At 39.2% G+C, this 17,094-nt stretch overlaps 2 protein-coding genes across 2 annotated transcripts in view; one reads left to right on the forward strand and one right to left on the reverse strand.

Moving 5' to 3' along the window:
* Positions 1-671: 671 nt before the first annotated feature.
* Positions 672-1,461, reverse strand: LOC124263879. Its single transcript, XM_046698606.1, has 2 exons — positions 1,070-1,461; positions 672-972 (listed from the first exon to the last, which is right to left on the reverse strand). Exons 1-2 carry the CDS (start codon positions 1,405-1,407, stop codon positions 777-779), a joined length of 534 nt encoding a protein of 177 aa, XP_046554562.1. The 5' UTR covers positions 1,408-1,461; the 3' UTR covers positions 672-776.
* Positions 1,462-9,060: 7,599 nt separating this feature from the next.
* Positions 9,061-17,094, forward strand: part of LOC124263885 (myosin-10-like) — a 73,206-nt gene continuing 65,172 nt past the window's right edge. The window contains 2 exon segments of the mRNA XM_046698612.1: positions 9,061-9,642; positions 11,168-11,324. Coding sequence (XP_046554568.1) covers positions 9,289-9,642; positions 11,168-11,324 — 511 coding nt within the window. The 5' untranslated portion in view covers positions 9,061-9,288.

The raw sequence follows: 17,094 nt of genomic DNA on the forward strand, positions 1-17,094 counted from the left end.
GGGATTCAAACCCACGATCAGTAGTTTCTGGAACGCTAAACGGGGCACAACTCTGCACAGCGAACCGATACTCTCTTGACGAATGGGTCATCTGTGACCCGGGCTACTGGAGAGATGAGGGCTAAAGGCTTGATACTGTGTTGCCATAACAATGTGACCCTTAAATAATCACCTTGTCACACACAACTCTCCAACCAGCTCATTACAATGAATTTAACAACAATACCCCTGTTCTTTTTATGAAAACAATTTTATTACAAAAACAATTCACTTCATAACATCAACAAAATATGAAATACACAAACCATTGTTTTATGTACAAAAAGTACAACAATATATTTTAAATATTGACACATTATTATTCACATACATGATATGATTTCATCCTGGTTCCCGGGCCTCTCATTAGTTTATATAAACTAATGAGAGGCTCGGGAACCAGGATGGATATGATTTTACCACCTTCATAAATATGAAAGTTATATGTTAGATTTAAGAGTCCTACAGCTTCCTCTTTCGCTTGGCCAGCAGCTTATATTTTGTTCCTGATTGCTTTTACTGTTTTCCCACAGTTTTGTTGTCATATCTTCCTACGTAAGATATGACAAGTAACCTCTGTGGGAAGAGAATGTTTTTTTTGTTTTTCGTTGTTTTTTTGGGTGGGGGTGGGGTTTCGTGTTTGGTTTTCAGTTCAGCGAATTGTTCTTGATACATGCATTTGCATCATCCAGAGTTCTCAACATCCAAACAACCACCATTAACACTGTTCGCTCCCTCTAGTCTGTTTTTCTGACAGGATTCTTCTTCACTGCCGCCCGCTTCTCCTCCAGCTTCTTCAGTTTCTCCTCCCTCGCCTGAAGCTGGTACTCCGCCTTCATTTTCTTGATGAACTCGCGACGTTTCTTCTCGTCCTTGACAGCTTTGTGTTTTATTTCTCTGTCCAGTTGTTTCCTCTGAACTTGTTCCACCAACCTGAACACAAAAACACAATCCTTAATAAAACTGTGAGATGAAGGCAAAGGCACGTTTAATCATCCATTTTTTGACATTCTTGTCTTAAAGATTTCACCTGTCAAATCGGAACAGATCAGCCTTCTGTCTCCTCCTCTCAGCTGTGTAGAAGCATCTCACTGGGATTTGCTCCAGACGTCGGGGAACTTTGCGACGGGGAACAACCCCCTCCACGGCGGGGACAGAGAAGGCAACTCCTCCGCTGGACTGACGTTCGGGGACCAAGCCCTCATCTCGTAACTGTTGGAGAATCTCCTTCTCCGATAGACGGGGTGTGGGCCGTGTAACCTGACACTTGGCGTAGAACAGTTCGTGAGGACAGTTGATCTTGCCCTTCAGAGCCTCCTCGGAAGATGTCTGCTTGAAGGGCTTAACCTTGGTCTGTTTGCATCCCATTTTAGACAAAAAAATAGGGTTGACACTTCTAAAACATTGTTAGACTCCAATCAAGTGGGAACGACAATGGCGTGACGTCATAGTTTCATGACGTCACAGACAACGAAAGGGTTCCATATATGGTTATGCTGATGTTGTCATTCTGCGGTACGTCACATCGGACAGGCGGAGCTCAGCTTGCATTTTGGGAAAACGGTTCCATCGTATATCCCTCGCTTCTAAATGTGGCGTAAAAGAATATTTTGATTGTCGCGATCCTAGTCGAATAAACACACCAGTTAAATGTAGAATTGACACTGTTTTACGATATTCACAGTTTTAAACGAATTCTTGAAACTGATTTAACTTTTGTACCATCAACTCAAATCACAACACATTATTGTGCCACTTTACATTATTTGCAAATGACAGCCCTCGTACTTCTGAAATCGTCCCTCAGCTCATTTTTCTTGTTATGTATAGTGGCCATTTGTTAAAGAAAGGTGTATATGGCAAGTATATATTTATCGTTGTCCCCAACTTAAGATTTTATCTTATTAGATAAGAATTAGGGTTATTCCCACAGAATATCATCGAGGCACATTATGTCTAACCTGGAAATATAACTTCAAAAACATCGGGATATAAGCACTTTTTGTCTCCGATAACAACCACGAGAACGTCGACACTGTGCAAATATTTTCAGAGAAACAGAAAATTTATTTTGTATTTAGGCCACCGGCCATGTTCGCAATTACCGCAATTTCGTGTGTAACTAGCATGCTGTGTAAATATATAGTTTAGTATTTTTGCTGTGTCAATAAACATTGCATTGATAGATAGTGGGAATAGTAGAATATGTTGTACGTGACAAAGGTAACGAATAGCCCACAGTCTTTATGCTATTGTCCCCGATTTGGCAACAAAATAATCTTTTACATAATGTACTAACAATCACCTGTATTGTCCATGTTCTGAGATCATCCACTATGCAGTGTGCCCGAAACACGTTAAATAACCCGTTTAGAGGGGTTATAAATACCGTACGTACATACTGTTTGGCGTGACAGTAATTTAGGTCAGGAAGATGAAAAAACAAGAACATCCGGATACAGGTGGCAACCATACTGGTGATGACATTACATGTCCGCAAGGTTCACACGTGAAAAGAGGCACGGATGGCGGCCAGGTCGTGACTGCCAGAAATATGTGATTGTGGGTTCGAACCGGTTAACACTGGTCATGTTCGGGCACCATTCTCGTGCTGGTTCACTCTTCAGCTAACGTGGTAAACGTCTAGGACCTGCATCTCTTTGGCCATTTCTTCAACATCAAGCTGACACATAGTTGTAGTCCCTTTAGTTACCAACAAGACATGTATGTTGATCAGACTGACCATGTAGCTACATATATACTGTGACAATGACTTTTGCCAAATTGTAACAATTGTTCATTGTTTAAGTAACACATATAGTATACATCTAAAAACCACTTTTTGCGTTTCCTGTTTTCTTTTTGCTGAGTTTTTAAATGAAATTCACTCGCAAATATCTACGACACGGCTTGTTCTCGTTGACAGTAATAATGATATACGTGCAACGATGCACCAGTGTGTGTGCTACACATTGTAAATAATACAGGTACACTTTACTCTTAATGTCACAGCGATCTGGATCAAGACGACCTCTGTTCTACACTGTACATTGTTTATGGTACAGTATTGTGTGCCGTTGCACATCGTTACCCTCATATCTTAACATAGACGTACCTGTTTAGTACGTGCGTTAGTAGCACAGTCGCTAAACCACATCATTGTCCCTCTGCCTAGCCCTATCTGCCATGCTAAAGCCCTAAATGAAGCAAGTCTAGATTTTCGTAGGTTCTGAATCTCCCCCATCTCACTGGGGCTTCTGTTCAATTTAAATGGGTTTATTTGTTATTATCAAAGTTATGTATACAGAGTATACCATTATGTATTCAGAGACTAAGCGTTAGTCTAGGTATACTATGCTGCAGATTAACATTATACTGGCAGTCTACCAGTCCTTACCGAAATTGCAACTTCTACTGCTGAATGTACATATGTATATTTAATTATAATACATTGCTATTACTGAATGTTCGTGTATTTAATCTTATGTGCAATGAACAGGGGTCAGGTTGACGGATCGTGTCCAGTTATACCTTAATACAGCGTTGACACAACCTAGGCGATTATGTCGTAGTGCATTAGACCGTAACTGGTACTAGGCATACATTATAAGGATTAGTGCACCTGTTGCCGTATGAGTCATACTTTATGTATTACACATGAATACAACCTCCATGCAGTGCCAATGATTTTCTACTTTTATGGACTGATGACGTGTGCCAGGCCTATCTATTAGATATTTTGTTTCTCATGCACGGTATTAAATGGAAGAGTTTCCTAACAACGTACAGTAAGTGTAACACGAGGTTTATAAAATGGTTATTGTTCTCGTAATCATAAACATTCACTGTTGCGGAGTGGTGGGGTAGTCCAGTGGTTAAAGCATTCGCTCGTCACGCCTACGACCCGGGTTCGATTCCCCACATGGGTAAAATGTGTGAAGCCCATCTCTGGTGTCCCAAGCCGTGCTATTGCTGGAATATTGTTAAAAGCTGCTTAAAACCCAACTCAATCACTGTTGCACTGAAAAGTATACACTTTAGCAGATGGTGTAGAGTGCTGTTTGAACGACTTCAATCAACCTTGCAGGGACTACCACTTTCTGGGATCTGAGGAGGAGCTCTTTAATGCACGGCTCTGTACTTTCCGTGCATGGCGACAGGGTATAACCTGTTCTCTCGTCACACTGGGGGCACAGGGTCAAATCCCCGCAGTGTGTTATGCCAACTATGTGTGTCCCCCGCTGTGATACTGATGGAATATTGCTGAAACAAAAGGCCCAAAATCCTATCACTCAGTCCCAGGTAGACCCGCGTATTCCTCGCGAACTACAACCATTGTGTCGGTGACTGTTTCTCCATCACCTGTAAATAAGAACGACCGGAATACGGTGCAGTAGTGACGCCTTTCAAACTTAAATCAAGCAGTTAAAGGGGGCCGCTCATGAAAGTCAAAATAGTTCAACGTGCATGACATTTCTGTCAACCCTTTACCTTTGATGGATGTTCAAACAATGTCTAGAGTAGATGTCCCCAAGGCTGTCACACTTGAGTATTGTCTTCAATACAATAAAGTCAGAATTCTCATTGGTCATAGTACTTGGTCATTCCCCTCTCGTGGGTACCAGGCCGTTGTTTGATTGGTAGTTTAACATTAGCCTCTATAATATAACTTATCGAGTAAGGCAATGTCAAGCTACAAACACTTACTTTTTATGCAAATTAAGTGACAGGTGTTTCCTGTAGATCAGGGCATTCTGATCATCAAGACCATCACCGAGTTTTAATGAAAGAATCCATATACGTTACATCGCTATTTGACCTGTTACGCCCGATGGAACCTCTCTGATTGTCATATAACCGAGACTGGTTATTCTCAGGCGTAAATATTGACAACCTCGCAAATATTGACGCGAGTTTTAGACGTTTACAACTTTGATGAAACCAACGAATAGGAGAATATGGAACTGACAAGCTAAGGATCATATGCAGGGTGAATCTGGCACTCGAAACCGCGATCATCAGATCCCGGCACACAAAAGAGACGCAACTCCCTGAGTTGAAACTGAAGGCGAAAACTGCAGAGTTTGGAGGATGAAATCAAAACCATGGTATATTAAGCGGGAATTTATGTCGACAAAAGAGCACCAAACGTATCACTCACAATCCTGTCTTTTCAGATGGTCTCTCTTTAACTTGCAACCGTTATATGATTGGTTGGTTGGTTGGTTTGTTGTTTAACGCCGCACTCAGCAATATTCCAGCTATATCGCGGCGATCTGTAAATAATCGAGCCTGGACCAGACAATCAAGTGATCAACACCATGAGCATCGATCTACGCATTTGGGATACAATGATATGTGCCAACCAAGTCAGTGAGGCTGACCACCGGATTCCGTTAGTGTAGCCAATTACAAGCATGGGTTGCCGAAGGTCAATATTAACCCGGATCTTCACGAGTTTATATACTACGGGTATGTAATAAGAATGAGAGTACTCATAATCTGTTACAAATATCTTTTCAGATGGAAACCCTGGAAGCAGTGGCCAGTTGATCTAAAAGGACATTTTATCGTACAGTGAGGGTTTAATCAAGTTATTTTGAAAATGAAATTCACACTTTAAACAAAACAAATTTCACTGCAGGCTGACACCATTCCTCTTAATTTGAGACTTTATCTAAAAGTGCATGCAAAGGTAAACACACACACACACACCTCACACACACCTATCTATCTATATATATGTATATTGGCAATGTCTACATTAGTTACTCGTATTTAACTATACATTTAGCTTGTCAAACCGCTTGACGCAACGACAAGATTTCCCAAGCAGTCCATTTATCCTGCCAACGTGGATGAAGTAATATGGTGTCCCCTTGTTGACCACAACCCGTGTCATTCTGACAACTAGCCCCATTTGACAACAGTCGAGTGTTGTTCGAACGGCAAATATTTCCTGTAACCGGACACAGCAAGGTCATCAACTGGCATTTCACATGTAGGCATGTCAGATATGACTGGCCAACTAGAGTTATGATTAATAACACATTCAAAATGACCAAAGTGAATGATAGCATGTCCTTGATGAATATCCGTACGTTAAATTTAAGATTTATGTAAACCTTACTAAGTATTAGGCTACAACTATTTTCTCGAACTACTACCTGAAAGAATTAGTTTACATTTAGAAACACAGAGAGAGAGAGAGAGAGGGGAGAGAGAGAGATGAGGGTGTCACACAGCAAACACATGTTTTATTAAGTGACAATATAGCATAGTTACGCATATGTGAGAAGTCTTTACACATCTCGAAATACACACCTGTTTTATGGGCACTACAAAACTTAGAATCCTAAATAGAGTTTGGTAATTCTAAATAAGGGTACATAATTATATATCCCCATATCCGCCATATAGCTGGAATATTATTGAAATGCTGAGTGCGGCGTGTATCAACAACTAAAGAAATATACATGTATATCCACACAGAGTACCAGCTTCATCACATGGCAATACATACTGATGTCCAACCTTCTGAATCAAAACTACCTTGCCACAGTGTTCATGAATACGCGCTAATTGACATTTACTGACAGCCGAATCTTGCCGCCGTTTCTATCTGGGTGCGGTGGGGAGATCGCCCCTAGCTATCAGTATCACCCACAGGCATCACGCCTTGATAAAATCAGTCCACGGTAAAACAGTGTCGGTGGGGTAGCCGTGTCGTAAAAGCATTCGATCGTCACTTGGAAGACCCGGGTTAGGTTTTCCAACGTTGGTATGATGCCTGACACCTTTTCTTGAGTCCCCTGTCGTGATATTTCTGGAATAGGCCCAATAGCGACGTAAAACAATACTCATTCAAAACATAAAGGTCACATGTCAAATGGTTTGCATATTGTGTTTGTCATTTTGGGGGGAGTGTTTTGGGAGTACTTTGACCACGTAAATGGATGGCACATAAGTAATATGCCCATAAATACACGAAACACTTTGATCGCGCAACGGAACCTTTGGTTCAGGCTGTTATATAGGGGAGGTAACTCTAAAGTGAATGTTGAAGACCACTGAAGCGTCAACAATAACATCACAATTTTAATTTTAGGTCTCAAACGTATATTTATTTACATTTTCCTTTGAATCAAGCATACCAATTATCACATAATTGTTGACAAAGAGATGACAAGTAAGCCGATCATTTTAACTTCGGGCACAGCTGAGGAGTGTATTCCTATGACTGTACAGCGTCCACACAATAACAGGAATGTTTATGATGTAAAGCAACGCTATTCTAATTTCACCTTTAGGTGGGGTGTATCGAGACACATACTGTAAGGAGTGACTAGCGACATGTATTGGTTTCCGGAACCCTCACTAGACGTCGCGTCGTAAATGTAGCATGTTAAATATGTGGCCATTGTCAAATATTTATGGCAGTCAAACAAGGGTTAATGTCTAGTAACTATTGACATAAACATTAAGTTCATAGGGCATGGGACACAATATAGATGTACATGGTGATAGGAATAGGTAGCTGTTAATAGATTTTATAACAGGAAAGTAAGCAGATATTTAAACGATCCTTCAAACAAGAGAAATGTAGATTTGTATGAAATTCGTATATCATACCATTTACATGGTCAGCTGGCATGCCCGAGCAAACGGAGAGATGATTTTGTTGAAAAATGTTAAGATATGCTGATACAGTTATCTTCATCAATACAAAGTAACTGGAAAGGTCAGGTGCACGTTAGACCAATTTATTTGCTGGAAAACCCTCAGTATAACGGAGGAACTCGGGTCTTCAATGAAAAGTTTGGAAACATTATTCCATTTTTCACTCAAAACAAGTCAGCAGCTCCAATTAACGAACGTCCAACCAAAATACAGTTTAGTGTTTAACTTGCTTATATATGAGAGAGAGAGAGAGAGAGAGAGAGAGAGAGAGAGACGGAGTTCTGTGTGTGGACACCCTGTATATATGTAACTTCCTTCACACGACAACAAGCCGCTGGTCATATGCATTAACAAGAACAAGTTGATTGATTATTGGCGTGAGTGATTGCCAAAGGGAGTGTGTGAATTAAACTGGAGCACGGTACCAGTGACGCAACATTACCTTCAGATAAGTCAAATACCAGTCAAATGGGACAGTGCTCGCAGCGATGTAAATAATGACCACTGAGGGCTACTTCTTTACAATACACACATCCTGTGATAATTGACTGGCATTCTTCAAGCGATTATGGTCTTCTTTGAGGACTTCTCATATTTATAAAGGACATCAAAGATATACAGAACTGTTATGTAACCCAACATAAGAAAAATCCGCATTAGTTAAGGGTTTCAATTTTTCGTAAATACATATTACATGTAGTATCGTACATACATATTGATATTTCTTCACTATTTTTTTAAATTGCGATATTATCAGGTTGGTCTAATTATATATGAATCATTTAGAGTATACCAACATATTTTGCATGTTTGTGGATGGAAATAACAAAAGCTATCCTTTAAAATGTTTCTTTTCAAGTCATTCTGTATAAGATAAATACAAAAATGACATAATATGCAAGCCACGCCCACATTTCTTAAACTTCAAGGTACGTGCCTATGTCTCATAATTATCATCGCTTGAAAAAGGTACAAAATCAGAGAACAATTCGTGCAAGGAGCAGTGTCTACTATTTTGACCATATATGGAGGTAAATGTCGTCACTTCACAGGGGGAATTCCATTCATTATGCTTGCGGCCCAGTCCAACAGGAAACACCTTTACTGCACCTCAATATGAGATCACTTTATGACGTCATTGAGAAACCCGCGTGTTTGTTTGGTGTCAAGAAATATTACCAATGAGAAGCACATACTAAGACGGTACGGGAGTCATCAATAACTATTTTATATAACATTAGAACACATAATCGCGATAAAATTCAAATCATCCATGCCACATTCAAGTGAAGTGTGACACCCGGTTGGGCGTGCCATATTGTCACGTGTCAAGAAGGACCAATCACAGCACTCGTACCAAGTCGCGCACATTGTGCTACCGGAACCTGAGAGAGGGTCCCGAGCCATAATGACAGTTTGAAATTAACAGCGATTTGGAGGAAGGACATACAATTCTGTGAAACTGTGCACATTTGGGATTTGTATTTACTGTGGTGTTGCTTGTTGTTCGTGTACGTGAGTTGTTTGCAGTGTTGATACTTAGCCGGAACTCTCCCACCAGTGTCCAAAATGGCGGAGGACTCGTTTGCTGGATTAAGCGCGCAGGAGTTGCGATACCTGGCCATAGACAGAAATATAGTCAATGATCCATCTTTACAAGCGGAGTGGTCAGCGAAAAAATTAGTATGGATCCCCGACGAGGCCCATGGATTTGTAGCAGCCGTTGTAAAATCAGAAAAAGGAGACCAGTTCGAAGTAGTGGTGGAAGAAACTGGGAAAAAATCGCTCGTCCACAGAGATGATGTTCAGAAAATGAACCCACCAAAATTTAATAAAGTCGAAGACATGGCCGAATTGACGTGTCTTAATGAAGCATCTGTACTTCACAATTTGAAGGACAGGTATTACTCAGGCTTGATATATGTAAGTAATATATTCAATGCAAGTTGACACAAAGTCAACATGCAGAATAACGCATAATCACTTCAATCAGTTCTGAATTCTCAGGTTACCTGTAATTAATTAATGGTGTCTTTTAAAGTTACTTTAATGAAACCACCTTAATCATACGACTATGAGAGCCTAGCATTTAATGTTTCAAGTAACCCATTCCCTATTCAAAAGCGAAGTATGCAGACTGTTTTTGAAGAGATCTTGTGCAGGTTGTCTCCAAAACATTTTATGTTACTATGCAAGTTATGTATTCAGGTACTGCTTAAAAATAATAATTATCCCAGAAAACCCCCAGAATGTCATGTTTTCATGTTATGTTTGATTAAAGTCATGTCATAGATCTATGTTGAGATCCATAATACATATGTCATGTTTGGATGAGGTCACCATCAGTGAATCACACCTTGATAGTTGGATACTGATTGAGATGACCATGCAGTTACACATCTCTGCAAATGCAGATAACGCTAGAGGTGGCTATCAGGAACTTGGCATACTTAACCTGAAAATTTTAGACGAATGAATGTATTGTGTAAATGATTCAAGGAAGCATGGTTGTCATAATATACTGATGTGTTATATACCAGCATAAGTGAATTAATTCTACTGGAGGTGAAGTCTGTAGCTACTAATAATGTTTTCCCTAACTGCCTTAATAATTACAAAGCTAAATAAAAATATCAATATCATAAAATCTTTGTATAGGTTTATGAGGAATGAAAAAGGTAGGATATTTATGGAAGACTTGTTTATTATATGATAATATTTGTTGTCAGAGTCATCCATAAAGTATCCTTTCATTCTTAAATATCAAACATTTTATATATTTTTCAGATATGAAAGTAGCAGAAGTGGCATACTATTTGAAAACATAATCCTTTGGTGTCATTAGTCATTGAGATCTAAAAATAGAACAGTCTGTTTCTCAGTTATTGAAAACCCCTCTATTGAGAGGTCCCCTTATTGAGTATTGCAAGCATTTGCCATTACTGGGGGCCTGGCCAAGGCACAGGCACATTTTCCTTGGTTACTGTCAACCTTATCTCAGGATTGATTGCATTCCTGTTAAGAAATAAGCATCCTTTGTCAAGACTCATGGGTAGAGGCTAGGGGGAGGTCCCTTAAGAGATAAAAAGGGGAATTGAGGCACTGACCAATCCAACAATGGCAATAATGTTGTCGTTTATTAATTTGATACTGTTCATTCAGTTATGCAGCTTGCAAATATGCAAGCAAATATATAAATTAAAATTCTCTGTAGAAGTAAATTTTGCAAAAATAACCTTTGAGACAAGGTTTGAATAAATTAGCCTCCAAGATATGACTCAAATTCAAATTAATTTTTAATACATGCAAACATGATTGATAAGAATTCAGTCATTGAGTTACTATATGCCTGTTAGTTTGCATTTTTAAAATTCGTATTATTGACATGTTTAAAGAAAATAGATATTGTCTTTGGGAAATCTGATTGAATGTAATTTTGTTATTGCAGACATACTCTGGACTTTTTTGTGTGGTTGTGAATCCATATAAAAAACTGCCAATCTATACAGACAAAGTGATAGAATTGTACAAAGGGAAGAAGAGACATGAAGTGCCCCCTCACGTTTTTGCTATTGCTGACACAGCATACAGGAGTATGCTCCAAGGTAAGGCCACAACAATAGCCAATAGAAATAACTGTCACCTGTTATGGTTTGACATTGGCTGAGCACGGTCGATCGTCAAGCTTCAGTGACGCTTTGAATATTTAGCAGTTGGAGCTGTCATATGGTTTGTGTCTGTTACGCTTGACTGAACACATCTGATTGTCCATGGTAAACCCTGGTCATCATGCCTCCAGATATCCCTTGTCATCGGTCATCTTGATAAACATCACTTTTAGTCCTCTTTATGAGAAATTGCTGGGTTGACATGAGAAGGTATATCCCAAATATAGATAAGGTATACTCTATAGGTCGAGTAAACAGTTACTCTATAGGCTTGAACAGAATATCTATCATGCAAATGATCTGATAAATTCCTTGAAAAATTCCTGATGAAAACTTCAGTGTCTATTGCTTTAGTTGTTAATTTTATCATAAATATATGAATGCATCTATAGTTGCATAATCAAAGTTCAAACAATCGATTTGTATACTTGAATACAGTAACGTTTGTAAACTACTCATAAAACTCTATCACAAGGCTGTGAGAATTGATCTGTAGATACAGAACAGGCGGGTGTTGGTGTGGAATTTCAGTGTGAGACTGAGAGGAGGAGTGTATCAAGTGCTGTACTCCAGCATTCCTTCACAATGAGGCTAGTGTCCACTATCTCCACAGCTTCTGACTCCCTGTAGATATATGCTGGCTGTCAGCTATCAGGTCACTTGTTTGGGCCAAGTAGTAAACTTGGGTAGACTTGGCATCTACTTCTACTTGGAAAGAGTTTGGATTTTGAATGAAAAACATGAATGGTTGAGGTATTTATGTACATGTGGTATGACAGGTTTTGTCTTGCATGAATAGGTTACCTCCCACTAATTATCACCCTCACCTCTCTTTACTGGAGTGGATGTGAAGGGTGAATTGAAAGTGCTGCTGACTTAAATTGCTTCTTTAAACCTGTAATTAGGATTGTACTTACTGATGTAAGTCATTATTTAACTTTAAGAAAGAAGATTTGCATCATCAGATGTTATATATTTGTAAGATTGTAGTTTTAGAAAGTGATAAATCAGAGTTAAACGCCTTATGTTTTGAGCTATGGTTATGATGACCCTTTCCCTATTTAACTGTTTAGCCTGGTGTTGTAACAGGACCCATTGACCCCCAGCTATATTATTAATAAGCTTTATCCTGCTGGATAACTAAAGTATACAGACCAACACCTGCCACCAGTGCTGGTTTATTCTGTTTATGGTGAGGTTGCCCAGCTGTGTGTGTTCTTTCACAAGGCATGGGTTAAATTCCAAAAGTGCAGTTGACACACAGAAAACTATAAATGTATTGTGTTTGACCAATTTGTTGCAGTGGCAGTTGTTTCCTAGATACCTGCAGTGCATTAAGCAACATGTTACCTGATCCAGATTTGAGATGGTCAGTGTCCTGTTGTCAGGTACTAATCACCCATCTTGTTAAGGCTCTCAGCCAGTGTGTTCATTTCCACACAAAATACAACCATCAGGTTTGTCGATTGAGGCTCAATCCATCACTTTCACCTTTGGACACACAAGTTTACTCCAGAGGCCACAACCTGTCATCTTCATAGCACCCTCAATCTAGCTTACAGTAAATATTAGGAGGAAACCATTTTAGGACTTGGAATATTGTGTGGGTTTTGATGTTCATAATTCATGTTGGTCATGTAATGATGTATAAGGAATTGTGCTTACATTCAATTTAATAAGCATAGCATAACTAAATGTAAGTTATTGCCATTTCTATTTAAAACAGTTGTTATTTGGGCTGAATACTTGACGTATCATATTTACTGACAGTGTCTGAAATTAAACAAGGTCCTTTTGAGGTTTGCTTCTGTGGTATCTTGAGTTTATGGATCTCTTAAATTTCATGCGTTTTTTTTTAAAACATATGATATGCGTTTACACTTGAAACTGGTGAGACAATAGCTAAATTTGAAGACAAACTGCCTTTAGCTGATATCTTTTACATGTATAAGCATTTCAGATGCTGATGTCACTTCAGTTGAAATGGAATATGTAGTATGTGGCCACCCTTGAAAATGATCAGATGTCTTGAAATATCTTATAAAGAAACCCAAGAGGACTTTGCATTGACATGTGTATTTGATTTTTCCCGGTAATATCATATTTTAATAGTTTCAAGCTCTCAGTTCGAGTGTTCTCAAAGAAGAGAAATGTCAAGTGTTCTGTACATACATTTTCCAACCACACCCAGAAACAGAAATGCAACCCTTAAGATACCTAACCAGGGGCATACCTTGAAAATCATTACACCACCATGTACTGTGCATAGCTGTGATACTGGGAATGCAAAAACACTAATGTAATGCATGTAGCAGGAGAACCAGCAATGCAGCCGTCTTTAGACACCACGTGAGACAGACAGTATAGTGTCACTGACGACATACATCAGACATAATGCAGTCATAAGTTGTGGGTTGTACTGACTCTCTGAAATATTGTAACACAAGCAGTCACCTGTCAGTTTGTATCTGCTGTTAGATGTCTCCATTTTCTTCTGTATCAAATCACTTAGGTTTAATTTAACTGAACAGTAGAAGGCGTGATGAAATGGTACAAGGTCTATTATGACTGTCATGGTCAGTGTCTGCTGTTAAAATGTGTTTTAGTTATGGGATATCAGGAGTAAAATACATTTTGTTGTGTTCTCTTTATTCGGGTAGCTGATAGTGATATCCTGCCCCAGGGTTTCACAATGATGTAGTGATGGTATAGCCTAGTGATTAAAGCATTAGCGTGTCATGCTGAAAGAGCTTAGTTTGAACCCAGTGGCAATATGACTGGAAAATGCTTAATGCACACTATAAGAGGCGTTACTTAGTAAACTGATAGAATTTCAGTAACAGCTCGTGTAAAAATGGGGTGTCAAAGGCAACTAACTTAACCCTGATTGATGACACAGGATTTACAGCTAAAAATACTGGAGTGTTTGCATACAGTTTGTAAATTTAGGTCATCAACAACTGTTTGGAGTCAGGATCTGCACCATTGTTAAAGCTAAGGGACCTTTTAAGTTAAATTTAATACCAGACAGATCTTTGTATTTAAACCAATCAGCATCAATGTAACATAGACCCAGAAAGAGCAAGTATGCACAAGCATCTTGCTCACTCCTGTGTATGTAAACATGGACCTGTGTGGTACACAAACAACACTTTTCTCACCAGGGTGGGATGAAAACATGGGCTCATGGGCATCATGGCTAGCAGATACTGATGACCATTAGCTGTGGTTTGACACCATATGCAGCATGATCGTTAGGCGAAGATACACTACACGAAATAATTAATACTTGTTTGGTTTGTACAGAACTATCCCCACCTGAAAGAATATTAGTATGTTAATTTTTTTTATGTCGATATATGTGTTTGTCAACTTTGAGAGAGTTTCACATTTTGAGGGTCCTCAGATTCAAATACCTCAGAGAATACCACAAGACCCACTAATATTTTAAACACTGTATTTTAGCTCATAAAGATCGTAGTGTGAGTTTTGCAGGTGTTGAGTATTCAGTGACCAGAAATTTGTTTTCAGTTCATATTTATACGTGTCCTCATGAAGTAGTACTGAATTATAAAATGTGTCCCTGCTGTGGTGAATATTTAGCCCCTATACCCAGCTTTTATCTCCCTGGTCCCTAGTTCTGCTAGCCTTGTTCAATCTAGCTGACCCATCAAGGGTAGGCAGTGTTTTGAAGAAAACCTGTTTTGTGAGTCTAGTGTTTATTGTTACCCTTTGTCAAGGCTCCCTTGGGGGTTGCTATTTTGGAGACATTTGCTTGCAGGGTTCGAGCTTTGGCCGCTTTATGGCTAGTTTATAACGGTCAATGTTTGTTGTCAGTTGAGGAAATTAGATCTGACTTACATAGAATAACACAGCTTTGATCAGTATAACAAAATGCTTATCAGTGAATTTTGACATAAATCATTCCAATCCTGCTCACATGACTGAAGATTAAACATTTTCCTCCTGCAACAATGTTCAATATACATGACCTATGTAGCAAAGTTGGTATTATGTAAAACTGTTTGAACACCAAAGATCAATATAATCTGTATGCATAACTGGATATAATGTGAGCCCTGCACCCTTTGAAGAAAGAACCATTATATTTGAGTGGACTTTAGTTTATTAAGTACCCTCATTTTATGCTTCTTTAGTGTGTGATGTTTGCTTTGTCCTTGGCAGCCCTGTCACATAACACCAGCACCTGTAGACACCCACAAGCACTGTCTTTGTTGTGAATAATGACCCAGACATGTCCTTCAAATGTTAATGTTCCCTGGCAAAACTTACACCAGAATAGGAGCACAGCATACTCCAGCTTCACATACACTTATCTTGTGTTCACAAATTCACTTAGACTCACATATAAGGTGAATTTGCTTTAGGTGTTGGTTGTTATATCTGTGTTTGCATTCTGAATTCCTGTTTTGACAAGTTGTTCAGGTTTATATACATGTACCGCCTCCATGGTCTACCTGGTTAGTGCAAGGTCGGTTGTTCGGTCCTTGGCACCGTCATACCAAAGGTGTTGAAAAATGGTACTTGTTATTGCCCTTCCTGGGTTTATGCAGTTGAGAAAAAAGGACTTGTCAGCATTGTGAGTTTAGTTTTACGCCACACTCAGCAATATTCCAGCTATATGGTGTCAGTCTGTAAATAACCAAGTTTTGACCAGACAGTCCAGAGATCAACAGCATGAGCATCGATCAGCATAGTGGCGGTGGAGTAGTCAGGAAGTTTGTTTGTCATGCTAATGACCTGGGTATTATTCCACACATGGGTACAATGTGTGAAGAACATTTATGCTCTCTCTCTCTCTCTCTTTTCTGTCTGTCTCTCCTTCTCTCCCCCCCTCCACACGCACACTCATACACCCCTCTCCCACCCCACCGTGATATTGCTGAAATATTCCTAAAAGCAGCGTAAAACTAAACTTACTCACTCACTCATTACATAGGAGCATGGTTTCCTTGTTAAACTGCAGCATGGTATATCAGTGTGCTAGCTCTATAAAACCAGTGTTGTCAGGGCTAGTACAAGCAACCTCCCACACATACATGGAAATACCTGTCCAAGGGCACCAGTAATGTTAAACCCCATTTCACCTCACCTAAAAGTGACAGGTTATCTTTTAGATCATATATATTTGTTGATCAGTGTTCTGGATGATACAACTTGACCTTCTGACCCCTGTAACGACAAGTTGTTGATTGACAGGTTATCTTGCGAATCATTTATTTGTCTATTTAAGAGTTAACAATCTCTCACAGCTTCACCACCAGTGTGTGTACTTTGAAGAATGTACTTTGGAGGACTGTAAAGTTTATAAGATACAAATATATAAACCTTATGGATATATATTGTTAAACTCAACAATGATACAATGGAACATTCTGGTGCATTAACATTCTAACCTCCAAAACACAAACACAGTTTTCACCCTGACCATGAGTTAAAGCCTATTAGAGTGACCTGTGTGCTGAGCTTGAATGTAAGCCTTAAGAAATGGTGGCGAAGGGGTTAAGTAGGCTTAGGTGGACTTTACTCTACCGCAGATTACCTGCGGCAACATTCCAGTGGTGTAGCTTATCTATTGATGAATAAATGGAGAGTGAATCTATTGTCAACTTGCCATTGAGGTCCTCTCAGCCAATTCGTGATTAGCTATTTTTGCCTTATCAGCAGTCTTTGGATATGATTTTGA

The sequence above is a fragment of the Haliotis rubra genome, unplaced genomic scaffold (genome assembly GCF_003918875.1).
Source record: "Haliotis rubra isolate DU_JTF1 unplaced genomic scaffold, ASM391887v1 Scf9, whole genome shotgun sequence".
In the NCBI taxonomy this organism is placed as follows: domain Eukaryota; kingdom Metazoa; phylum Mollusca; class Gastropoda; order Lepetellida; family Haliotidae; genus Haliotis; species Haliotis rubra.